The 24753-nt window shown below is 38.9% G+C and overlaps 1 protein-coding gene across 1 annotated transcript in view; it reads right to left on the reverse strand.

The window, feature by feature from the left end:
- ak5 (adenylate kinase 5) overlaps window positions 1-24753 on the reverse strand; it is a 117999-nt gene that overhangs the window by 2202 nt on the left and 91044 nt on the right. The window contains exons 11-13 of the mRNA XM_063460867.1: window positions 23909-24072; window positions 4570-4686; window positions 4014-4208 (exon numbers count right to left, since the gene is read on the reverse strand). Coding sequence (XP_063316937.1) covers window positions 4014-4208; window positions 4570-4686; window positions 23909-24072 — 476 coding nt within the window. The remainder of the gene's footprint in view (window positions 1-4013; window positions 4209-4569; window positions 4687-23908; window positions 24073-24753) is intronic.

Raw genomic sequence — 24753 nt, forward strand, 5'->3', positions numbered from 1 at the left:
GAGCAGAAAAACAATCCAAAAAATAAGCATCACTTTAAAAAAAAAAAGTTTACCGGATTTACCGCACACTCAAAAAATTACCAGAAAACAGATTATAGTTATTATTTCTTGATAAATGTTTTTTTCTCATTCAGTTAATGTTGGGAGAAAAAGATCATGAACAGCCTGAGATGTCTTTAGTAAAATAACACAATATCAACAGTTTTTCCCACATTCATCGAGTCGACTGTCCTACTCTACATGTGGACTTGCAGATTACAGCAGAAAGGAACCCAAGGAAACATTATTTTCCATCACTATCAGTCAATTTGTCTACACATAGAAACAACTTATAGACATTTTTATTGTGTAGCAGGGATTATTAAGAAAATACAGTCGTTAAAGACATTTTTGAGCCATTCAGTGGCTCCATTGGGACTCTTTGACAGTCCGATTTTGGCCCTCTCGGCCTGCATGCTTGACACCACTGGTCTACATGGATAAATCGCTCTACAAGCCTGAGGATAAACCATGGTCTGTATAAAAGATGGATCTAGCTTCTGGGTGTGAAAAGTGAAGCCAACAAGTGATCGTTTGCCAAAAGCTGATCGCTTCTGTGTGTTTTTAATGTGTAATATCTTTGCTTATGTCCACAAATAGGCTGTAGTCAACAGAATTTATGAAGATCTTCTTATTGCATCCACTCTGTGTTCCACATTATATAATTAATCCAGTCCTTAAAATATCCTTATAGAACTGTTATGTTGGATTTCTTTTTGTAATTTCTGCTGCACTCTTGACTAGATATCTCTTTAAAAACACATTTTTAATGTCAATGAGACTTTTTACCTGGATAAATAAAGGATTTATAAAAATAAACTGGCAAAAACTGATTTCAGCTTCTATCCGTCTGACAGGAATGCTGTTTCCCACACAAGCTGACTTGATATAATTCATAACAGAGATTTTGAAGACATTATAGGCAAACATGCCATTTACAACAGTTTAAATACTGGTAATCATATTTGGCAAATAAAAGAAAAATCAATTTTTGGCACACCTTAAACTATTTTTAAGGATTATTCCTTAAAATAGGGCGATCGAGGGTGTCACTGGTTAACGACCTGCGACTAAGTCATTAGAAAATGAATGATGCTGAAAATGAAAATACTCACAAATCAGTGGGTGACCGTATGGTAAATGTATGCATCGTTTATACTGCCTATGGGACAAACATTTATTTAAAGAACAGGATCTTTAAAAAAACAGTCCGGTCAGCTGCTATAAACAATGAAAAAGTGTTATCCATTTCCTGTGGTGGGAAAAAAATCCAAAGTTCTTATTTTGTGCAAAAATTTAATTAAAATGTGTTTATTTGAAATGAATTTGGATACCTGAGACTAAGACTAATGAACCTTTACCAGCACAGCAGTGAAATCACGTGACCGCGACCCTGAACACAGCTCACCTAAATGGAGAGCAGCTAGCACCTTTTACCTGCTGTGAAAAACCAGACTGCCTGCTGTGAAAAAGGTCCATCAGCTCCCCTGTTTCTGTGTATCCAGGTGTCATCAGTGATTATCTTTCACCAGCTGGGTTTTGTCCAACTTGTCATTGGCTAATTCAAATCTTGGCGAACAAATCAAGTGGCAGAGCTCTCTGTGAGCAAAGCAAATGCAAGGCTTTTCCAAAAATGGAATAAACTGCCAATGCCAATTAACTGAAACTAAATCAGAACGGAGCAGCAGGAGGAATGGGAAGAAGAGCTGGAAGACGGACATCAACACGATGTCAGAGTGGAAGGGAAAGTTGATTAAAAGGGTTTGGTTAGGTCACACTAAACAGAGTTAATCATTACTTCCCACTGTAAAGCATCCAAATGGAAACACTGATGTCTGCTAACACAGATGTATTTGTCAAAAATATGTAAATGAGAATTTTAAGGACTCACACTGAACAACCTTCACACAATATTGTTTTGAAACGTACACCATCTTCAGCTATTTTTGGTTAAAACATTTCTGCATTTTTATTAGGAAGCAGTAAGCGGTCGGACAAAATCTGAATACAATTCACTCTTAAAACAGAGGCTCGCCTATTTGTTCTTCCACTCTATGACCCTTTCAGCTGTTGGTGTTTTGAGACATTTGGGTAGAAACGTGAATATTATTTATGTACTATTTAAAGCATGCAGACTGCAAACACACATTTTCCACACAGGATTATAAGACTTAGCTGCAACAGAGTTAGCTTCTAGTTTTAGGTCACTTTTTAAAAAACCTTTAAATTTACTTATTGTAAATTCTATTGTGCTTTGTTTCTGTTTTCCCAGCTTTCACTATTATTTCTTTTTCTCTTTTTATTTAATATGCAGTTTTCTATGTTACGCTGTCTTCTGAGGTTGCAGATTGAGACAGAAGTAAGCTTGTTGATCTCATAGATTTGTTTCCCCTCTGTTGGCCATTAGAAAGAATGCAGGTTTAATGCTGTTTTCACTCCCTCTGTGTTTCCCACAGCAGCATGTCCAGTTTGTGTTTTGTGCTGTCTCCCTGTGCTCTCTGTCTCTTTTCTCCTCTCTTTACTCTATTCTTTCACTCTCAACCGGTTGCAGCAGATGGCTGCCCCCCCCCCGAGCCTCGTTCTGGTTTTTCTTTCTGTTCCCTGTTTTTAGTTCTGGTCTTTGTTACCATCTCTGTTTCCTGCAGTTCTACCTTGGGACACTGCAATGGACGGACTGAGATTATACTGCTGGAGTTATATGCTGGTTTCAGCTGAGTTTTAGATTTCTTGGCACAGAAGGATGACTTTGTGGATCTTGTCTCACATCTATTACGTAAAACAAAATCAGCACCAACTGGAAGATGGATGCAGATTTGTGCGGGAGGTCTAGGGCTCCTTCTCCAGGAAATTTTGAAGCAAAACACATAACTTAAGCCCTGTTTACCTTTGTGATGGAAATTTTTGGAATAAAAACAAACAAACAAAAATGGTGATTCAGAATTGCCTTGGCGTTTTCTTATTTATCCCTTTGGATCTTTTATGTTTTTACTCGGAAAGGCAAATGAACATGTTCCAAAAATGGCACCACCACCCCTGATACCTACCCCTAGGAATTGGCAGAATAATTAAAACATGCCTCAGTGCACACATAAAATGGATATCTTTGTAAAGACAAAACACCTCTGAGTCAAACACTTCAGATGAGAGAGGGCAAACTATTCACACAATCCTTGCTTTTATTTAATGTTTTTTAACCACAATTTAAAAATAACTAAATTAAAGTAAACATGAATGAATTAGTGCACAAAACACAGAATAAATTATATTATAAGACGCAAAAGCCTTCAGTAAACATGAAGGTTGGAAAGTCTGTTTAGATAATGTAGTCCGCATCTAATTGTTTGGTTCCGTTTCCAGCGTCATTAATACAGCACCCAATAAATTTCAGTATAAAATTCAATACTCTGCAATGGCACCGTTAAAACTAAGCACATTAATATGCTATTCACATATAAATAATTTTGAATTATAATGCATAATAATACAAACCACTGTTACTTCTGACTAATGCAGTCTTTTGATCTAAGACAGGCTTCTCTCTGGTAAACTATGTTTTCCTTTGTTTTCCTCCTCTAAGATCATAGAGGCTGGCACGCTTGTATTTTAAAAACAATCCTCATGATTATTATTTATCCAGCATGTCAAATCTGAGCTGGTTGTATTGAATAATACAGTAAAGTTGCAAACTCCAGTCATGCAGGACAGTTAGACTCACATATGAGAGATAATGAAGTGATTATTGGGAACTCTTCGGCTGCTTTTCTGTGAGTGAGAACATCCCGGCAAACGATTTCCTTTTAAAGATAAAAGAGCGCTGGGAGATGTTTGAAGGACATCTAAGTGTAAATGGATTTCCAGCCTAGACGAAGTGGATTTAAACTCTTATTTGAGAGGTGATTTGTTCCTTTAAGGAAAGTAAGCCTCCATATGGAATTGAACCTCTAACCCTTACAGAGTTGGCTTCCTAATCTTACCGTGTGCAGAAGCCTCTTGTGTTCGTAGTGAGCTGCCACCGCCTGGGTGTCGCTGCAGAAGCTCTCCACCCTCCTGTGCAGGACGCTCTCTCTGTCTGGGGCGGCCTGGAAGCCGGATCTCCCACGACACTGCAGGCGATTGGACATGGTGTCGGCTGAGCAGTTCAGCAGGAGCACTGCACTGGGTTCCCCCATCTGACACACACAACGGGTGCAGTTAGAAGTTAAAAGCAGGAACTTCCCTTTAAATACATTCGTCTGCAGGCCGGCCTTCATCCTGAATGATCCGCAGTCCACATTTTTATGTGCATTCATTCTGATCACTTCTTTCCTATTTTCAAATCTTGTTTTCATACCCCCTTTGTACTTGTATGTTAACACTGAATCAGACTTAATTAGCATTTGTCACAGTGACGTGCGACTCTTGTGACTCCATCACTTTGCTCAGACCGAACTTTTTGTGCATACACCACGACTCACGGCTGACTTTCCACCTTCTTTTATTCATGCTTCTGACCACATCCCGCTGTCTACTCCATCAGCTTTGTGCTCTGACCTTCGCTTCGTACTCCTCCGCCTGTCTCAGGTCTCTGGGGAAGCCGCTGATCACGAGACCTTTTCCCTGCCGTACTGACGACACCACGGCGTCACACAGGAGCTCCAGCAGTGTGTCCTGCAGATAGCGCGCACACACACAAAGAATGATTTACCATTTATTAATGATTAATATATAACCAGAAACAGCCATATATATTCCCTGCAATTGTATAACTCAGTATATTGAAGTATAATGTGCAGTACACATCCCAAAATGATGAAAGGGCCCATATTTTATTAATGAATCAATTGTTTACTTTATGAAATGTTAGAAAATTGTAAAATAAACGTTCCAAGAGCCTCTGTTTTTTTTTCTTTTTGTTTAAATAAATCCACCAAATTCAATAAAGAAGAGAAAAAAATGCAAACCTTACTTTTCAGATGCTAAATCTAAAGCCATGTTTGACACAAAGTATGATGAAATATTGCTATTATTAGTTAAAATATTCTTTGGCACACATTAAAAGAAACTGCTACATGGATGAGGAGTCAGTGGTAGATGTGACACATGGGAAAAACTGGGTGCAGATATGATGAGAAGCACTGGAAAAATATGGAAAAATAAAAAGGCTTCATCAGGAGCTGCTTGTTTTCCCCCCTACCAGCCCCTTTGTGGGTTAATCAGCCATGTGTGAATGCAGGCCTGATTACAATAAGAGTAATATGATTCAAGAATACACACTGTCCCTGTGGCGCCGCTCACTGGCCACTGGTGCCAATATGCAGGGCACTGACCAAATAACATAAATCAAAAAATACAATATAAAAATGACAGCAGAGCCGAACCAACACCTGTCAAAATATAAGAAAAAATTATATTTAGGAAGGAGGAATGGTTTGTATTTGATTCTGCAGATACACGTCCATTTAATCACCTCTGTTAAAAGTGTTAGCATAAAGCATAAGGCCACTCTTTTTAGAATAGATAGCTGTCTATTGTTCAGACTCCATCCCTGAGAATCGATTTCATTCTTTTTAAACGTTCACTTAAAAGTTGGATATGTAACTGAATACCTTTCCAAACACCACAAAAATGGGATTTTCATGTTACTAATGCAAATTAACTGAAAGGAATTTCATGGATGGTTAGCAAAACCACAGATTTCATTTCAAACCTAAATCTCAACTTGAAAGTTAACTAAAATACTCAATTGCATATAAATCATAAAATAATATTAAGTATAAGGTATGACTTATTGTTGGGTCTCACATTATAAGTACTGTGTCTCAGTAAAAGTATATATTATAAGTTCAAGCTATGTATTGAATTTGGAGCTAGGACAGCAGGCAAGACTCATGTGATGCAGTACTGAGCTGCCAGTCATTTCTTAATAATCTGTGTCTAAGGAGTCAGACTTTCTGGTGATTAACTGCAGGTTGTAGATGTGTCCTTGATCCAACGCAGCTGATTCAAATTGCTAAATGACCTCCTCAACATGTCTTGACGTTCTCCAGAGGCCTGGTAATGAACTAATCATTTGATTCAGGTGTGTTGACCCAGGGTGAGATCTAAAACCTGCAGGACACTGGCCCTCGAGGCCTGGAGTTGCCCACCCCTGCTCTACTCTCTATACCAGGGGTGTCCGGCTCCAGTCCTCGAGAGCTACTGTACTGCAGCTTTTAGATGCATCCCTACTCCAACACAGCTGAATCAGATGGTTAGATTACCTCTTCAACATGCCATCAAGTTTGGCAAAGGCCTGATAAAAAGCCATTCATTTGATTCAGGTGTGTCGGAATAAGGACTCGTCTAAAAGCTGCAGGACGATAGCTCTCGAGGACTGGAATCGGACACCCCTGCTTTATACCCACAGCAGCTGAGTGGGTTGTATACCAAATTGGAGGTCCATGATTTGATCTCCAGCTCCTTCAGCCTGCACGTTGAAGTATCCTTGCCAATATCCTGAACCAATTGTGCCGCTTGTTCGAGAAAGCGGTTAGACTTTGTGTGCAAGGTAGAAAGGTGCTGTATATACTAGTCCTAAGGAGCTTGGAAAGAAAAATAGATACTCTCCAAGCTCCTTAGACTACGATGACCTGGATGACTGAGAACCTTCACAGATATATACTAGTCCATTTACCATATGCGCAAAACACCATGGTGACTCTTCATGGTTTGGGGATGTCAGTGGTGTTGGGCGATCTTGTAAAACTGATGAAATTATGAATGTAGAAAAGTACCATCGCATTTTGATCCAATAATGCAACACCATCTGGAAAGCATCTGGTTGGCAACTGCTGAATGTTTCAGCATGACAATGATCTCAAACTCACTCCCGGGCAGTGAAAGCATACCTGGATATACACAAAGGAAAACTATCGCAGATCTCAACACAGCCTGGAGCTCAACTTTATTGAAGTAGTGTGGGATCATCTTCATTGAGAACGGAAAAAAAGTTAGCCAGTATCCAAAGAAGAGCTTTGATGTTCTTCAAGAACCCTGGAGAAGTATTCCTGAAGACTACTTAAATAAACTTGCTGGAACGTGTTCCTAAGAGGCTATGCTGAGGACTAAAGGTGGTCATACCCAATATGGACTTTCAAGCTTGTTACAGTTGTGCAATCTCTATTTTGCCTTATATCATGCATTTACATGCATGTTTGCAAATGTTTTAATCTACTTCTACACCTACTTCTCTCTCGCTCTTTTTTTTTTTTTTTTTTTTTTTTTAAACCAAATATTAAAGAAAGGGAGGTGGCTCAAGATTTTTGACTCTATTCAATGGAATATAAATCAAACACGCCCTCTTCAATGAGCTGCTGGTGTTAGCTTAGGCTGTAGCATTGTTATCATGCTGTTTCAGGAAGACTTTGTGGAAGAAATAAGACTGTACTGTTGCTTCTTTCACTGGAGACGCTTCTGCTGGCTGTTCATCATATTACTTTCAGCCACTTCAATCTTGAAGTCAAATTAGCTTGGAGCTAAATTAGTGCAACACGTCCCAGTAGCCCGTCTCTGACATGCAGTATCACTACATCACTTCACAAAAGGTAAGTGTTTGTTGCATCTTCACTCTGTTCAGTAGGTGATTGCAGGGGATTATTGCTCTTCAGTGAGTGCTAGTGGTTAGTCTCCTAGGCTTTGCTGTCAGTCTTGCTGTAGAAGCTTATTAGTTCTGAGGCCATGTGATTAGTTTGTCTGTTTATTAGCAGGGCTGTTGAAGTAATTAATGGATTTTACTAGATGTGAGGCTTGGCCCAACTTAGAAGGGCATCTTGGAAGAATTGTTTGCCACTGTGAGATGTCTTGGTGTTCAAACACTCCAGCTAGCCTTCTGGATCAATTCATGCTTGGTGTGGAGGGAATTTGCACTTTGTTAGAGGGCCTGGGAGTGAGAAGAGTAAAAAACCTTACGATAACTTCATTGTTGATCAGAGTATTTTGGACTCACCAATTCATCTATTTTAGAAAAGCTGTCATAGATAAAAGAAACAGTATAAGGAAATGAAAGCATTAAAAAAAAAAAAAAAAAAAAGGAGTAAAATAAAATATCATGAGGGGGTCTTAAATTTCACTTTAAAAAAAAAAAAAAAAAAAAAAATGTGGTTACAACTCTCTCATTTTATTCCCTAATAGCTCCGTCCCTCCAGGATAATATTGATTGCCGTTCTTTCTCAGTTCAGACTTGGGTCTCTGCTAAAGAGTTATGTTGTAAATTGGCCTCAGACACATTTTTCTATGACTATTTCAGTGTATTATTGTGGGTTTTTTTTTTTTTTTTTTTTTTTTTTTTTTTTTTTTTTTTTTTTTTCTACCCAATTCATAGTCAGATAAGCACTGGCGATATCATTCAAGGTTGGTTCATGGAACAACATTATCCATATCATGGAGATTTGTCTGCAGCTTATCGGCTCTATATTTCTTTTCTAAAGTGGAGAGAGTGATGGATTGTAACATGCTGAAGTTAAAGTATAGTTAACTTGACTTTGATCATTGTATTAGATGGATTGTTGTGTTCAAGTGTCTCACCCCACTAGATAGCACGCTCGTTTTCCTTTTTATTTTTCATTCACCCGCCACATTTTTAGGTACACTTCTTCTTGTTAACGACTGCTCTTAACATAAAATATCTAACAGTGACTTACATGGCAGCAACTCAGTGGATTTAATCACATAGACATGGTCAAGACAACCTGATGAAGTGATCTGAGCACCAGAATGGGGAAGAATGAAGATATAAGTGACTGTGTCAGTTACTGGTTGCAATTGGGCTAATCTGACCATTTCAGATACTGCTGATCTTCTGGGATTTTACTGGCTCACTTCCTTGCTGATATTAGAAATTAGAGGAGAATGGTCAGACTAGTTTGAGCCCATAGGAAGGCAACAGTAACTCAAATAACCACTTGTTAGAAGAGCATCCCTGAAAGACCACATTAGCTCCCCATTTGGATGGTAGGGTCAGAATTTGGCAGGATAATACATCACAAAGTTCAAACCTCTATGCAGTTACCCAATCTCAATCCAATAAACACCTTTGGGATGAACATGTGATCATGCATATGCAGCTGACAAAGATGCTCCACCTGCATGATGCTAAAAACACTGAGGAAACTATTAGCAAGGTGTACCTAATAAAGTGTCCGGTAGTGCGTATATATTGTATTATATTTGATTAATGTCTTTCACAAGCTAGTTACTATTTAATGCACTGCTTAACTCTGCATCACAGCCTGCTCTGGTGTGATGCTGCTCTGCTACATGTACTGCAAACAGTACTGAGAGTACTGTAAACAACAGAGCCAGAGATCCTGTGCAAACAAACCTTTTTTGACACCATTCATAAATTACATGAAGCGTTTTTTGTTTGTTTTTTTTTTTTTTTTTTTTGAAAAATCCGCATTGAACCTATATATCTGTAATAGGATATAAAACTCTATCAATTTAAAAACGGCATAAAAGCTGCTGTTATGACTGTTCCTAACCCCATCCAATAGCATCACAAACTGAAGCCTATAAAACAACCATAATACCTAATCAACTGTTGTAGCATCGATAAAGTAAAAATTTATTCCAGCAATTGATGCTATCATATATCCTCCACATTACAGGTAATGGATCAGCTGAGGATGGTGTAAGTGGCTTGTACATGTGAATTTAATAGTTCTTCAAAGACATTTACACTTCTGTTCTTGTGCGATATCTGTCATCATTTCACTTAATGTTCATTAGTTGGGATAGATGAAAAACATGCATCAAATAGGCTGATCTAGGCAGTTAACCTGTGTTAATGTTTTAAAGGCTTTTTTGCCATAAGAGGAGGAAATATCTAAGTGTGCTAACAGCTCTGCAGTTAATGATTTTAAAATTATTCTGACCGTTTTTCACCATCTCACTATATTGAAAACGACACAGAACTATTGATTTCAAGTTAAAACCTCCTCTTCGCCCAGATAACATTCTGCCATCAAAGGTCAGCTGCCAGATGCTCCTGTCAATAACTGTCCGAGCATCAGGATTAACATTTCGTTACCCAAAAAATTAAGTCTGTGGGAGAGATAAGACCGACGTTGTTTGTTTTCTTCTCTTTTTCCTGATTTGGTGATCTTAAGGCTTCCTGAGAAAAACTTACAGGAAGGAAGAGGGTAGGACGGGAGATGGTAGCTGTAGTTTATGTCTTCAGATGACACGACATTGACAGCAGGAAGATATGCTCCACTAGGTATTCATGCAAGCTGGACTGAAACCCTGAGCTGCCCACAGATGCAACAAATCATGAGCAGCAGCCACATCCACATGAAAACAAGCGCTCCTCCACTTCTGGTAGTTTAAAACAATAAATAAGAAGCAGTTTTTCAGCTGAGAGTGAATCTGTCAGTCAGTAAACCTCTGCACATAAAATCCCCACTGTCACAGTCATACTTTCTGTTTGTGCAGGCTGTGAGGCCCCAACAGTTTTTACTTTTTAAATCATAAAATATATCTCAGGTATGAGTAAGGTATTTACTTTAAAGCTTCAAAAAACTTAATTCACAATTTATTTTCCTCTATTGTTTAAAACAGCAAAATCAGAGTGAGAGTTTATACTACATATGTCTTTTTTTTTTTTAAATTAAACTTAAGTGTATTCAGTATTAATTTTCTTTCTGCATGTTTATGTGAGTTTTTGCAGTGTTATATCAAAATGAAAAATATACCCCTGTTTTAATAACCAGTGGATTTTCCTCGAATTCAGCTTCTATAGTTATAAAATAGAGCTAAAAAGTGCAATCAATGGCCAGCAGGGGGTCACTCTCCCCGAGTCTTGTTGTATGGAAGTGTTATGGCCCCTGGTCTTGGAAGAAGAGAGTCAGCCTTCCTTCAAGCAGATTTGGGTGTGGCAACCTCCACAGACGATTGGCTGGCTGGTAACCCGTGGTTACCTCCAGGGAAAGTCTATTGGACCACCCGAGGGATGCCAGACCAATCAGTGACTGATTGGGCACACCTGTGTCTTTAAAAGGCTGAAGAACATTCATTCAGGGGCTGCTGCTTTGCACTGAGTGTGCAGCCTGCCCTGTCTGTGAACCTTGTTTGCAAGACCTTATCTAAACTGTGCATTAAAAAGTGCATGGCTGAGCGTGTACTTTTGTGCTGTTGTTGCTGATGAGTATGTCCTTGCACATAAATCATCATTCATTGTCAGTGAGAAGCCACGTGTTAGCTCTGTGCAACAGCCCCACGTGGCTAAAGCGTCTGGTTCGAAGGAAAATCATCAGTGTTTTTATAGTCACAAACCTGGACATGTCATCGCTGACTGTTTAGCCCTAAAACGGGAAACGTAGTTAAATTCCCAACAGACTAAAGGTGTTGGTTTTGTGCAAGCAGTGTCCTGCAGTGAGGTCCTTGGTTGTGGTGCTAAGATGCCTGACCCTTGTTTTGAACCTTTCATTTCTGATGGCTTGGTACCACTAATAGCTAATCCCTCTGGTCTGAAACGAATACGCATTTTGAGGGAGACTGGAGGCTCCCAGACTGTCATCTTCTCTGGGGTCTTACCTTTCTCAACTGAAAGTACCTGTGGTTTTAATTCTGGTCTGCTCCCAGTTCACTGGGTTTACGTAAAATCAGAACTAGCTACAGGTTTGTTTGTTTTTTCCCGCTTTCTGTTTGCACAGCCTTACCAGTAGATGGTGTGGCCATGTTAATGGGGAATGATATTGCTGGAGGTTTCTTGCATCCAAATCTGTAGGTTTTAGACAATCCTCTAAATCAGACGACCCCAGACTCTTCTGTGAACTCTGGGCTGTATCCGACCTGTATGGTTACCTGTGCACAATCAGGTAAAGATGCTGACATTTCACTCTCTGATTCTGTGCTGATGTCCTCATTTTCCAAGGAGGGTAATGTGCAAACTGAAGAAAACAATGTTCTGCCCAATCCATTCTTGAAGAACGCACCGCTTCAACTGACCAGCAAACACTTGTCCTCAGCCCAACAAGCTGACGAAACATTATGAAATTGTTTCAATTGTGTGGTAAGTGCTGATCAAGCCAGTAAAGAACAACAAGCCTGTTTTGTAGAGCAGGACATCTTGATGCGTCAGTGGTCTCCTCAGGTGCGGAAAGTGCAGACTGGAGTAAAGTTAAACAGATTATTATGCCAGACATTTGGGTATCACAAAAACATACCAGCTTTTGTTAAAGCACTTCTTTTGGCCTAGTATGAAACGTGATGTTTCAAAGTTTTGTCGCTGTTTTCATGTGTGCTAGATTGCTGGTAAACCAAATCTGGTGATGCCCCACTGTGTCCTATTCCTGTAGTGGATTAGCCATTTGTCCATGTCATAGTGGACTGTGTTGGACCACTACCTAGAACAAAGTCAGGAAATCAATATCTGCTCACTGTCATGTGTGCTGCTACACGTTTCCCTGAGGCCATTCCATTACATAAAATTACAGCAAGGTCGGTTGTTACAGCACTAAAAAAGTTGTCTGTGTTTGGCCTGCTGACTGTCATACAAACTGATCAAGGTTCAAACTTCCAGTCAAAGGTGTTTAAAAAGGGTAGCTAAATCCCTGAATATTAAACCTTTTGTGTCCTCTGCTTACCATCCAGAGTCCCAAGGTGCATTGGAACGATGGCATCAGACCCTAAAGGCAATGCTACGCAAGTACAGCCTAGAGGCTGAAAGGAGTTGGGATGAGGGGATCCCATGTGCTCTTTGCTGCTCGTGAAGTTGTTCAGGAGTCACTCGGTTTTAGTCCAGCTGAACTAGTATTTGGCCACACGCCTCGTGGGCCACTTAAAGCTCTGAAAGAGGAATTTTTGATTCCTGAAGAGCTCCAAAACAAGTGTGACAAAGTATATGCAAAGCTTTTGTGAACGTTTGAGTCAGGCCAATGCTCTGGCTAAAAAGCATCTCGCTGTTTCACAGCAGAACACGAGGCTTTTATAGAGGTACTTATACTTGCTAATGATCAGTTAATCAAGTGCATTTGATTAGCAGCACCTGGCTGATACTTGCTGTCTTAAATCCTATAGAAGCTGCGAGGACGTACTTCATTTTTTCACAGCACTGCATAGGGTCCTATGAAAACTTTCTTTTTTACATGACCATGGAAAGGAGCTTCAAAATAACTCCTCAAATAGATTGCTGGAATAAGATGGTGAAACCTGATATTAGACTTTGGTATTTCACAGAGAAATACATGTTCTGTGTTTCCAGGCAACAGTACAGTAACACTTTACCAAGGCAAACTCTCCCTGTGTCGTCACTCACCATTGCACCACATACGACAGCGTTTTATCTCACTTTGAGATAAAACTCCAGGTTGGTTGATTTTGTGTTACAACGGCTTTTTGTAATGTTTTCAGCTGTAAACCTGGAGAGGTGCACTTCAGTAATCCCAGTGTGGGATTATTCATCCTGCTTTAAATCACCATTTTTCTCTCTCATAAGTCTCTCACATGGCATTAAAAAAGCATTTCACAGTGCTCATGTAGGAGAACACATGGGACATGACCTTAATGTGCAGTAAGAAGCTTAGACAGCAGAGCTTTGCTTGAAAGCCATTGGGTTTCTCCACCGAGTAGACAGAAAGTTAAAGCAAATCTGTGCGTGGGTGTCTTTATATGGCATTTAATCTTGGCTGAAAAGCCTCAGTGTTTCTGATTCTTTGGAGTTTGTGCTTTTCTGTTGTTGTTCTTTTTCAGGGGGCAGAAAAGGATAGAAATAGCACAAGGAAGTCCATTGCAATCAGCAAAAACAGACCTTGCCGGTTACTTTTCATAGAATATAGATAAGCATAGACTGGCCCCCCTCTTTTATCCTCTGGAAAAACTCTAGAAGGTTTTCTAAGGGCTATTTATTTAGCAGAAAACAGTGAAAATTCAAACAAAATCCCATTCATCTCCATTGATCCTAGACTCGAAACAGTCAGAGACAGGTGTGGTTTTTTTTTTCCCTCCCACGTCGGAAATCAATAGACAGTCTCAAAGCTCTTGTTTACTTTCTGCTACCTCCGGGTCCAGCTCCTTTCTCACACTGTGTCATTTCCTGCTGTTCTCATTACTAAAGCTGCTCAAACAAGAAAAGCACTTTACTTCTTGTGGTGGCAATTACAGGGAAACCAGAAAATATTGGCGACTCCTGAAAAGAGTCAGTGATTGGCATAAGCAGAGATTTTCTGTAGGTCAAAACTTTCTCTGAGAGGATGATAATTAAATGCACGTCCATAATATTCTCTTACTTTAGGCAATTATGTTCATTTTGGATCAGTAGGAGGGCAGATTTTGGTAAAATCAGTAGTATATTTGCAATGAATTCTTCTTAACACAGCAAAAATGTCTTCACAGAATAGAACTTCAGAACTACGTCTTGTAACCGTGAATGCTTGTTTTTAAGTTAAGCTTTAATCAGTTGTGGAAAACTTTAAGGGCTGGTTTTCTGTGACTGCAGTTTCACAGAATTATCTTTTCTGACATGTAATTATGTAGTTTGATACAATGGTTTTCTGCTTACTGTATAAAATGTCTGAAAGCCAAAATATGTGTGCAATAATTTGGTGCCGAAAATGATGTATTTCTCCATTTTAATAGTTGAAAACCCAAGGATATTCTGTTTGTAATCTCAAACCCAATGAACCAACCCACCACATAACCCGCCAACTTATGAACCAACCAACCCACCAATCTACCGACTGACCAACTAACTCCCCAATCAACCAAATGAACTGTATAACCCACCAAGCAAGCAACCAATAAGTTTTACAATGTGAGATTTGTTATTTTAGTGCTTAAAGATATACAAATCTAAAAACACAGCAGTAGAGCACTTCTTCTTCTTCTTCTTCTCCACTCAAATTGAGGCTGATTAGTTTATACTAAATCATTAAAAATGAGATATAAATACGTTTTATTTCTGGAAAGGACTCAGTAATTTCAGCTGGCCTGTGACATTTTCATAATTGCAAGGAGTAAAGTGCACATGTACTGGGCTATTTTCATCGACAAGAACAACCCATCAAGCCCCAGGCTATGTCTTTTATTTCCATTTCCAAATTCAGCGAGTAACAGCTGCAAAGCTGTAAGGCCAAAGTGAACAACATTGGACTCTAAGGATATGGGATGTTTTAGAGTATTTTGAAGCAAAATAAAGTCTCCTTGTCCTTTAGGCCAGAATGAGTCTAAAGAACTCCAAGGGAACATTAATACTTGAGCTTAATAGAAATTGTGAATTAGAAGGTAAATCACAGCCTTGTAGCGAAGAATATTTGGCTTTGATGTTATTTAATTTTGAGCTGAAGCCAAACAAATACTACACCCATTTTAAATTATTATTATCATTATTTTTTAATCATAATAGTAGCAGGTGGCCCGATCCAGGTACAGAGACCTCCAGGGTGTTGATGGGTTAAACGCACATTTAGTACTCTGATGTGTTTCATCAACATAGATTTATTTTGATTTATATGAGCCTCCGGTCTTTATGTTCATGATGATCCATGACACAGGTTGGGACATTGTTTGAAGTTTATCACATGTGAACTCATCAGTCAGTTTCTGGGAGGTCTATGTCTGGGTAGAGTGCGCAGGACACAGGACAACCACTTGCAAGCTGGGTGTTCACAGGACTATTACCTGCGCTTTTCTCAAAATTGATGCAATCAGACATCAGATGGGCTTTACACTAGGGAGCTGGCAGGTTAAAGTGCATGTCTGAAAATGGCTACGGTGTAATTCAGTCACTACTTGCATTTGTTTTTAACAGTTTGAGACAATAGTGGGGCTCTACAGCACAGATGAATAAGATCTAACTATTTGGATGCACAACCTTTCATGGGATTTCTTTCAGTTGAGGAAAAAAATAGAAACATGCAGACCGTCTTCTTCAGATGATTAATTAACAGGCTGTGTTTGAAGGCTGTGGTGACATAAACGTAAACACCAGAGCTCAGTAATTCCTCCATGGACAGATTAAGGTTGAAAATCCTCCACTGTGTGTTTTGACAAACTGCAAGCAGACACCAGTTTACCAGGCGGAGTGAAAGGACACGCTTCAGCAATACATTCCAGTGCAAGTTTGTGACTCCAGTCAATATTTGTGACTCATTCTGATCAAAAGCACACGCAAGTTGAACGTGTGCGTGTGTGAAATGTCACAGACTTGCAGTGCAGTTCAATTAAAAAGTTTTTTGACAAACACCAGCTTATTACTGATCATTAATTATGACCAGCAGCAAAATGCATCACGGCTCATAATCTCTGCAGCTGTAATGAGGGATGTGGATGCTGGAAATTAAGCCTGTATGTTAAAGCTATTTGTCACTTCTACCTGCTACTTTTGTAATGTGATTTAAGTCTCATATGTTGTTGTTTGTCCTTTTAGCTTAGACTCTGTTTCAGAGAAGACAGTAGTCATGAAAGACCAGGAGCTTCTGTGAAATTCAGGGGAAAACAAAACAAAACACTGAAGACTTCTCATGTGGCCTTTTTTAACCTTTTGACGTTTTCTGTCTCTCTCTTTTTTTTTTTGCATATCTTGCTCTTTGTGGTGAACGCCGCTCTCTTTCCTGTTTAAGACAACTTTTCAATTTGTCAGCTTTCTACCGACATATGGCGTAATTGCCGCCAGGCTATGTGCTATTGGCAAAAGAGTTAGGCTAAGTATTAACTGACTAAACTTTCATCCTACACAATGATTGGGAAAGTGTGGTTTCCAGCTCTGGAGGTACTGCAGGTGGGCCATGAAGTTGTTTGAAAGGGAGAAATCAAAGATTTTTAGCTCAAAATTGCCATTAAATATTAATATAAAAGAAGCACGCAAAGCTGAACTAAATTAGCACTTAAGGCTGTTGTTTTTAACAATCAAATTGTCAGAAGATCAAAAGGAATCAGTGAAAAACATCATCAATAGGTCTAATTAAGGGCTTAAGCAGGGTGCAGAAGACTTTCTGATACCATAAATGTACTTTCTGGAATTTGGAAATAATTATGAATGATGATGGGTGCATTTCCTCACATTAGAATAATTCTACTTCTATTTGTGTAAAATGTATTTTTCTGTTAGCTGTAGGAAATGTTTCAGAGATAGGTTGTCCAGATATTAAAAAAAACCAAACAAACCCCTGAACAGTTATTGCGCAGAATCACTTTTTCTGTATTTAGACAAGGAGGCATCTTGTTCCCCACTTTTAATCTTTTGAAATGACAATTTGTATACACACACAGAAGAAACATAAACCATGCCAAACTGAAATGATTAATTAAAGAGTATTTTTACATGACTCAAAACATGCATCAAGGGGAGCTTAATCACTTCCTCACTCCTCTGTGGATAATCTACATGAGTGCCTCGCTCGAAAGAGAAAATACCATCATATCCTTCCCACAGCTGTCACAGATGTATAAGCAACTACAGCAGCTTAGGAAGCAGCTGTGAGACCTGATTTATATTTAGACTACTTCTCTCCTATAGATCTGTCTGAGCTAACTTCAGCAGTTTCATTATCTAAACCATCACGTTATCCTTTAGATCTTTTCCCTACTTGGCTGAATAAGGATTAACACTTCCAGTGTCGAGTGTTTCTAGCACCTTGTTGAATCTATGACACAAAGAATTAAGTTGTGCAGGCAGAAAAAGGGGTCTAATTCAGTACTAGCAAGACGTACTTAAAAATTTGCTGCAGAGTGTATCTGTTATAATGGCACCCAGCACACATCCTCTGCTCTCAGCTGAAAAAGTCTTCTTGCTGGGCTGTGAGGGCACATCAACTGAATTAAAACGTTCTGCACGGCTTCTAGCACATACATGAATATGAGTATTGCAGAATTTCTTACTGGGAAAAAGAACAGCATCACAAATGCTGTATATATTATTGAAAGAAGCTTACTATTTCTAATAAAGTTTTATTTGGTGCTTTAATATCTGTGCAACTACTCGATTTGTTTTAAAGAATATTATGTGCCTCGTATTGTATTATCTGCCTCGAGGACCTGTAAATAAAATATGGGCTTAGATCGTCTGTCACTCTTGAGCTACATGCCTGAGAGTCTAGAAAATGGAATTTGAAAAGAGCCCCTTTAAAAAACGTTACTAGAAAAACATAGTACAAAGTACCCTATTGTGCCAAAAGTATTCGCTCATCTACCTTCACACATGACTGAACTTGAGTTTTTAATCCATAGGGTTTAATATGATGTTGGCTCACCCTTAACAGCTATAACAGCTTCAACTTCTCTGGCAAGGCTTTCCAAAAGGTTTAGAAGTGTATTTATGGAAATTTTTGATGTTGGACGAGAAGGCCTAGCCACTCTAATTCATCCTAAAGGTGTTCTGTGAGGTTGAGGTCAGGACTCTGTGCAGGCCAGACAAGTTCTTCCACACCAAACTCACTCATCTATGTCAATGTGGACCTTGCTTTGTGCACAATCAATGTTGGAACAGGAAGGAGGCATCCCCAAACTGTTCCCACAAAGTTAGGAGCATGAAAATGTTGGTATGTGGAAGAATTAAGAGTTCCTTCCAATCCAACTAAGGGGCTGAGCCCAACTCCTGAAAAACCCCGTATGGAAAGAAATAGTTAAAAACTTATAAAAGACTTTCATCAGATTTGGCCTACTTCATATAGAAAATCATATAAGGCTTATGATTTACTCATGAAAGTGGCCACTTTCATATATTGTTTTAGTAAGTATCCAAAACATACAAGTTTCATTTATATAAATTTTCAAGGGATCATATATCTGTTTTCACTCTTGTATGAAAAGCATACAAGTTTCACACAAGACAGTTCCAAACTTTATAAGATTTATATATATCTTTTCCATATGGGACAACCCCACACCATACTGAAGAAAATGTTACTTTGAACTTAAAAAAATATTCTAATTTGTTACAGCCAAATTTATTAGTTTTACTCAGAGTATAATTCTGATTTGATTTAAAATAAGTCAAAAATATTTATTTTTCCATAATCATAAATGTAAATTGGAAAAAAAATTAAAAGGGTTATTTCAAAGACCTTAAACCTTTTTTTTTTTTACTTTGGTACAACTTGAACTTTTCTCTGTACTTTTGCTACAGTTTTGTTATGTTGTATTATTTATATTATGGTTCTTGTATTTGGAAAACCAACAGTTCAGCGGGGACCTGACAACAGTGTCACCTTCAAAGTTTCTCTCTGAGGCACTTTTATCTGAGACTATATCATCTGATGCTGTGCTATCTGAGACCTTTTAGTCTGATGCCATTTAGTCAGAAGTATGATGGGTTCTTAAATGAAACGGGATGCTGTTTTGTTTATGATCTGATGTCTGATGATGTTTTCCTGATATTTGAGGATGTATACATGGAGGTCTGTAGCAACTCGCTCTACAGAAAGCTGCTAACCATGCACACTATGTGCCTCAGCATCTGCTGACCCTGCTCTGTGATTTTACGTGGCCTACCTCTTTTTTGGCTGAGTTGCTGTTGTTCCTAATCACTTCATCTTTGTCATAATGCCACAAACAGTTGACTGTAGAAAATGTATTAGTGAGAAAATTCCACGACTGGACTTGCTGCACAGGAGGCATCCTATCACGGTACCACGCTGGAATTCATTGAACTCCTGAGAGCGATTTCTTTCACAAATGTTTGTAGAAACAGTCTGCCTGCCTAGAGACTTGATTTTATACACCTGTGGCCATGGAAGTGATTAGAACACCTGAATTCAATTATTTGGATGTGTGAGTGATTACTTTTGGCAATATAATGCATCTGGCCCTAAATACCTTTAGAAAATGTTGAGTTACTCAGGGTGGGGTCCACAATCACACATAAAACATGCCTCGATACTATCAGTATTGTTTGAGTGCCTGCATTTCTTTTATAAACTAACAACAGACTATCCAGTGCCTACACGAATAATGCCTGAGGTTGTCTCTCTGTCCCAGTCAGCATGTTTTTCAGTACATAATTTACCATGTCTGCACAGCCTGTCAGTGAGTTTCTGTTTCCATCTCCGAAACAAGCTCAGACAGACGTTTCACCATTATGAAATCTCCAATAAAGCCCCCCCCGCTTTTTTTTTTTTTTTTAATTTTTTTTTTTTTAGTGCTTTTCAATATAAAATTTTAACATTAGTCCTCCCTTTTCTGTTTATTTAATTATACCTTCTGCAGGAAAAACATGTTACATAATACATGAGTATTTTCTCAGCCTGAAAGCTGCGGCGTAGTCATGTAACTGCAAGTACATTTTTAGCATTTTCTAGATAAACTACTTCACTCCCAGGCTTTATAAAATGATAATCTATACAGCCGTGTTGTCAGATAATTATTTTTTGGATCTGCTTTTTGCTCGGTGCTTATTCCTGTCAGAGGCCGACACTTGTCCTCCCACAGTGTACCTGTCAGTCAAAAAGTGTGGTTAGTGGTTGTCTGACATCTTTGACTGTCACTTCTGCTGCTGTGGCATTTTGCAGTTGCTTCTTGAACTGAATATCCTGTTCTTACATTTATTCCAAATAAGCCACTAACAGATATAATCCTCAGGTGTCATTAAAATGCACTGCTTCATAATTGTAGGGAAAAAAAAACATTCCCCTGAAAAATAGGCATGCTGTGTTCTTATAGTTTGGTACGTCTGATACTCATTTCCATTCTGATTTTCTGCAATATGGCACTACTTCGAGAAAGGCATCAGAAAATAAAGAAAAGACATGGATTTTTATTACAGATAGGGATGCGCGATGTGCTCTCATTCCAACATTGTGTGATATGCAGCTGATTTTTCCCAAATTATGCACAGGATATTGTTTGGTGTCTGTGTCGGGATATTGGTCCTTTTTTATAGAGCCACACAGAGAGCTGGTGGTGGTGCAGAAAGTGGTGTTTTTATTTGTCTGAGCGTTTGAAGTCCTTTAATATTGTAATACTGATTTTGATTCTCTGTCTTTTTACATTTGCATGATTTTCCTAGTAGCACATCTCCGTTGTGTGACCCTGTGTTTTGATTCATGAAGTCATTATTATCCTTTTATGTTCACTTTTAGCTTTATTGTTCAGGGTCTTGTCTAATTGTGGATGCACTTTATTTTATTTACTGTTTTAGTTAAGTTTAGTTTAATTTTTAGGCGTTCTGTTTCCTCCTCTCTCCTTCTATTTTGTCTTTCCTTTGTCTTCCTTTGTCTCCTCCCTGTTCAGTCATGTGTAATGCTTTCCTCCAAGTGATTTTTGGATTATTGTTTATATATTACCAAAAAACAAATGCAGGACCGTCTTGCGTCTTGCATTTAGGTCCTCATTCTTAAGCTCCACATCCTGTGACACTTTAGCCCTGCACATAAAAGAATGACATTTAAATCTGAGATAGAGTGGCAGTTACAAAAGTCAACAACTGGACTGATTGTTGTTTCTCAATCTGAAGCCAGTGTTGCTTTATTTAATTTTCTCATTATAACGTTAGCTAGTTTAAAATTGGAGAAGAGTGAACAGCCGGATTGGCGCCACGTCTGCAGTGATGGAGGTGCTCTGTTGGTCTATTGTGGTAAAGAATGAGCTGGGTATGAAGGCAAAGCGGTCCATTTGCTGTTCACTATATGCGACTCCCCTCACCTGTGGCAAGAAGCTGTGGATAGTAACTGAAAGAATAGGATCAACAACACAAGAGGTGGAAATGAGCTTTCTCAGAAGGACGTCTGGGCTCAGCCTTAGAGATCATGCCAGGAGCTTAGTCGACTAGTACAGCAGCTACTCTACTGGACTGAAAAGAGCCTGTTGAGGTGATTTGGGGATCTAACTAGGGCAACTCCTGGAGGCCTATTAGCTGAAGTGTTTCAAGCATCTCCAACTGGGAGGATACACTGGGGCATCCACAGAACATGCTGGGGAGATTATGTCTCTCAGCTAGCTTAGCAATACCGTGGCAACCCCTGGAAGAGCTGGATGAGGTGGAGAGGGAGTGTGGGCATTTCAGCTTTGACTGAAGACCCAGATAAATGGAAACAGGGCAGGGTTGTCCATGGTGGGCTTGGTAAGATTTTATATAGGTCTCAAGTGTGGCAGACATGAAAACACTACTGTATTAGTACATGTCACATGTTCACAGATTCAGCTCTGCTGTTAACGCCAGAAATTCAAACTAAACCTTTCTGACAAATACAGCTGGCATCATGAAATGTAACCCTGAGCGGCATAGCAGACCCACTACAAACAGCAACAAAACACTTTTATATGATGCATTTTTCCTGTCTGCCCTTCAATCATATGTTTGCTGTCTCAGACGTATTTATGCAATGCAGTGAAACGATATTTGCCCTCTTCTTGATTTCTTAGTTTTTTCCATATTTGTTACTCTAAAATATTTCAGCTCACCAAACAAATTTCAATATTAGACAAAGTGATGATTTCATTTATTAAGGGAGGAAATCTATCCAAACCTGCCTCACAAAGCCATTTCTAAGGCTTTGGGACTGTGAACCACAGTGAGAGTCATTATCCACAAATGGAGAAAGCTTGGAACAGCGGTGAAGCTTCCTACGTGTGGCCAGCCTACCAAAATTACTCCATCAATGACTCATCCAGGAGGTCACAAAAGAACAAAAAACAACATCTTAAGAACTGCAGGCCTTACTTTCCTCAGTTAAGGTCAGAGTTTATGATTCAATAATAAGAAAGAGACTGGGCAAAAAAAGAAAAAGAACTGAAAGGCTCTTTTCATACTTTACTACAACAACAACAACAACAACCCTTGACGATCCTCAAGAGTTTTGGGGAAATACTCTGTAGACTAACCAGACAAAAGCTGAACTTTTCAATTGAACTTTTCATAAAAAGAACATCACACCAACATTTAAACATAATGGTGGTAGTGTGATTGTCTGTCACTGCTTTGCTGCTTCAGGACGACTTGCTGTAATTGATGAAACCATGAATTCTGTCCTCTACCAGATAATCCCGAAGAACAATGTTTGACCATCAGTTCATGGCCTGAAGCACAAAAGCACTTGGGTTATGCAGTAAGAGAAAATTCACAATAAGCCCACCTCTGAATGACTCAAAAAAATCAAACAAAATCAAGTTTCTGGAGTGGCCTAGCCAAAGTCCAGACAAATCTAATTGTGATGCTTTTGCATGACCTTAAACTGGACGATTTTGGTCGAAAACATTGAAACAATTCTCTAAAGAAAAGTGGGCTAAAATTTCTCCACACTGATGTGAAAGATTCATGCCAGTTAACAACTGATTGCAGTTTTTGCTGCCAACGGTGGCACAACCAGTTATTAGGTTTATTTAGAGGAGTGAAAATTACTTTTTCAATCTGGGCCTCTCTGAATAAATAAAATAATCATTTAAAAACTGCATTTTCTAATTACTCAGGTAATTTTTGTCTAATATTAAAAACTGCTTGATGATCTGAAAAATGTAAGTTTGACAGTTATGCAAAAATACTGGTAACCGCCCATGCTTCCCCTCAGCCTCTATCAAACACACGTGGTATCAATTTCAAAATCCTGAGGTCAAGGGCACTGAGGTTCAAACTCATCCAAGACTTTTATTAGATGCACCTATGATATCAATTTAAAGCTCCTACGTCACCTTATTCTTGAGTTATCGCATTCAAAACCTTTTGAATTCATTAAGGGGACAAATACTTTCTTTTACTTGCACTGCAGATGAGTTGAATCTAGTTTTACCCTCATCCTAAACGGTTACGGTTAATTCCTTTCTTTATATGTCCAAATTTTCAATCAGACAACAGTTATGGAGTATTTATTGTGCTAATAATGCAAAATGTGACTTTTACAAATGAAAACAATGTAAAGTCAAATCAGTAGTAGTATCAGTAATCCCCTCATTATTTGCTTCTTTCACTCTGGACTGCCACACTGACCTCAGGCAACTGCTCTCCTCTCTCGAGTGCATCCCGCAGGTAGCGCCCCCTATCGCTGTTAGACTGCAGCTCGCTGCAGAGCAGGTCACCCAGCGTGACGCGACGCAGGCCGAACCTCTCCTCCATCCGCTCACACTGCAGAGCCTTACCTGAGCCTGGACCACCTGAGACACACACACAGAGAGAGAAACAAGCGGAAATAAGGCCATATCCTCGCGGTCAAGTGATCGCTGAGAGTAACTTCCTGTGAGAAGAGGATGACGAGGAGGAAATTGAAAGATGACAGAAGATATAAAGGAGGGAGATGATAGGAAATGGACAATGAGTGTGTGTGTGTGTGTGTGTGTCCGAAAGGAGGTACAGTTAAAGAACAAAGAAAACAATAACAACAGACTCGATAAACAGATAAATAATAAATTAAATTTATTAAGAAGGAAAATGGAAGGTAAAATTGTTTCTGCATTTTTCTGTGAAGTCCTCTAGGAGCGGTTTACCACTGACTCTGCTGTTAGCATCGCAATAACATTTAAGCAGCATAATAAAAAGAAAGATCATCTGTATGCCCTCCTCATTAAGACAGGGGTTTGTGCAGAAATAAATTTGCAATTTGCAGAGTGATGCAGAGGTAATATAACAATTACTTTCCACAAGGAGTAAATAAGGAAAGCACTGCATACTTTTAAAAAAGTAAAGAGTAATGTGGAGTGCTTAAAAAGGCAGAATGAACATACAAAGCATTATATTCAGAGGAACATAAATCAAAGTGGGAATTAAACTTTTTTTTTCTAACCAATCAGCTTTCATTTAGGAATTACATTTTAGCTGCTTTCACTTCTTAAGGTCAG

This window comes from Pelmatolapia mariae, linkage group LG18, assembly GCF_036321145.2.
Source record: "Pelmatolapia mariae isolate MD_Pm_ZW linkage group LG18, Pm_UMD_F_2, whole genome shotgun sequence".
Taxonomy (NCBI): domain Eukaryota; kingdom Metazoa; phylum Chordata; class Actinopteri; order Cichliformes; family Cichlidae; genus Pelmatolapia; species Pelmatolapia mariae.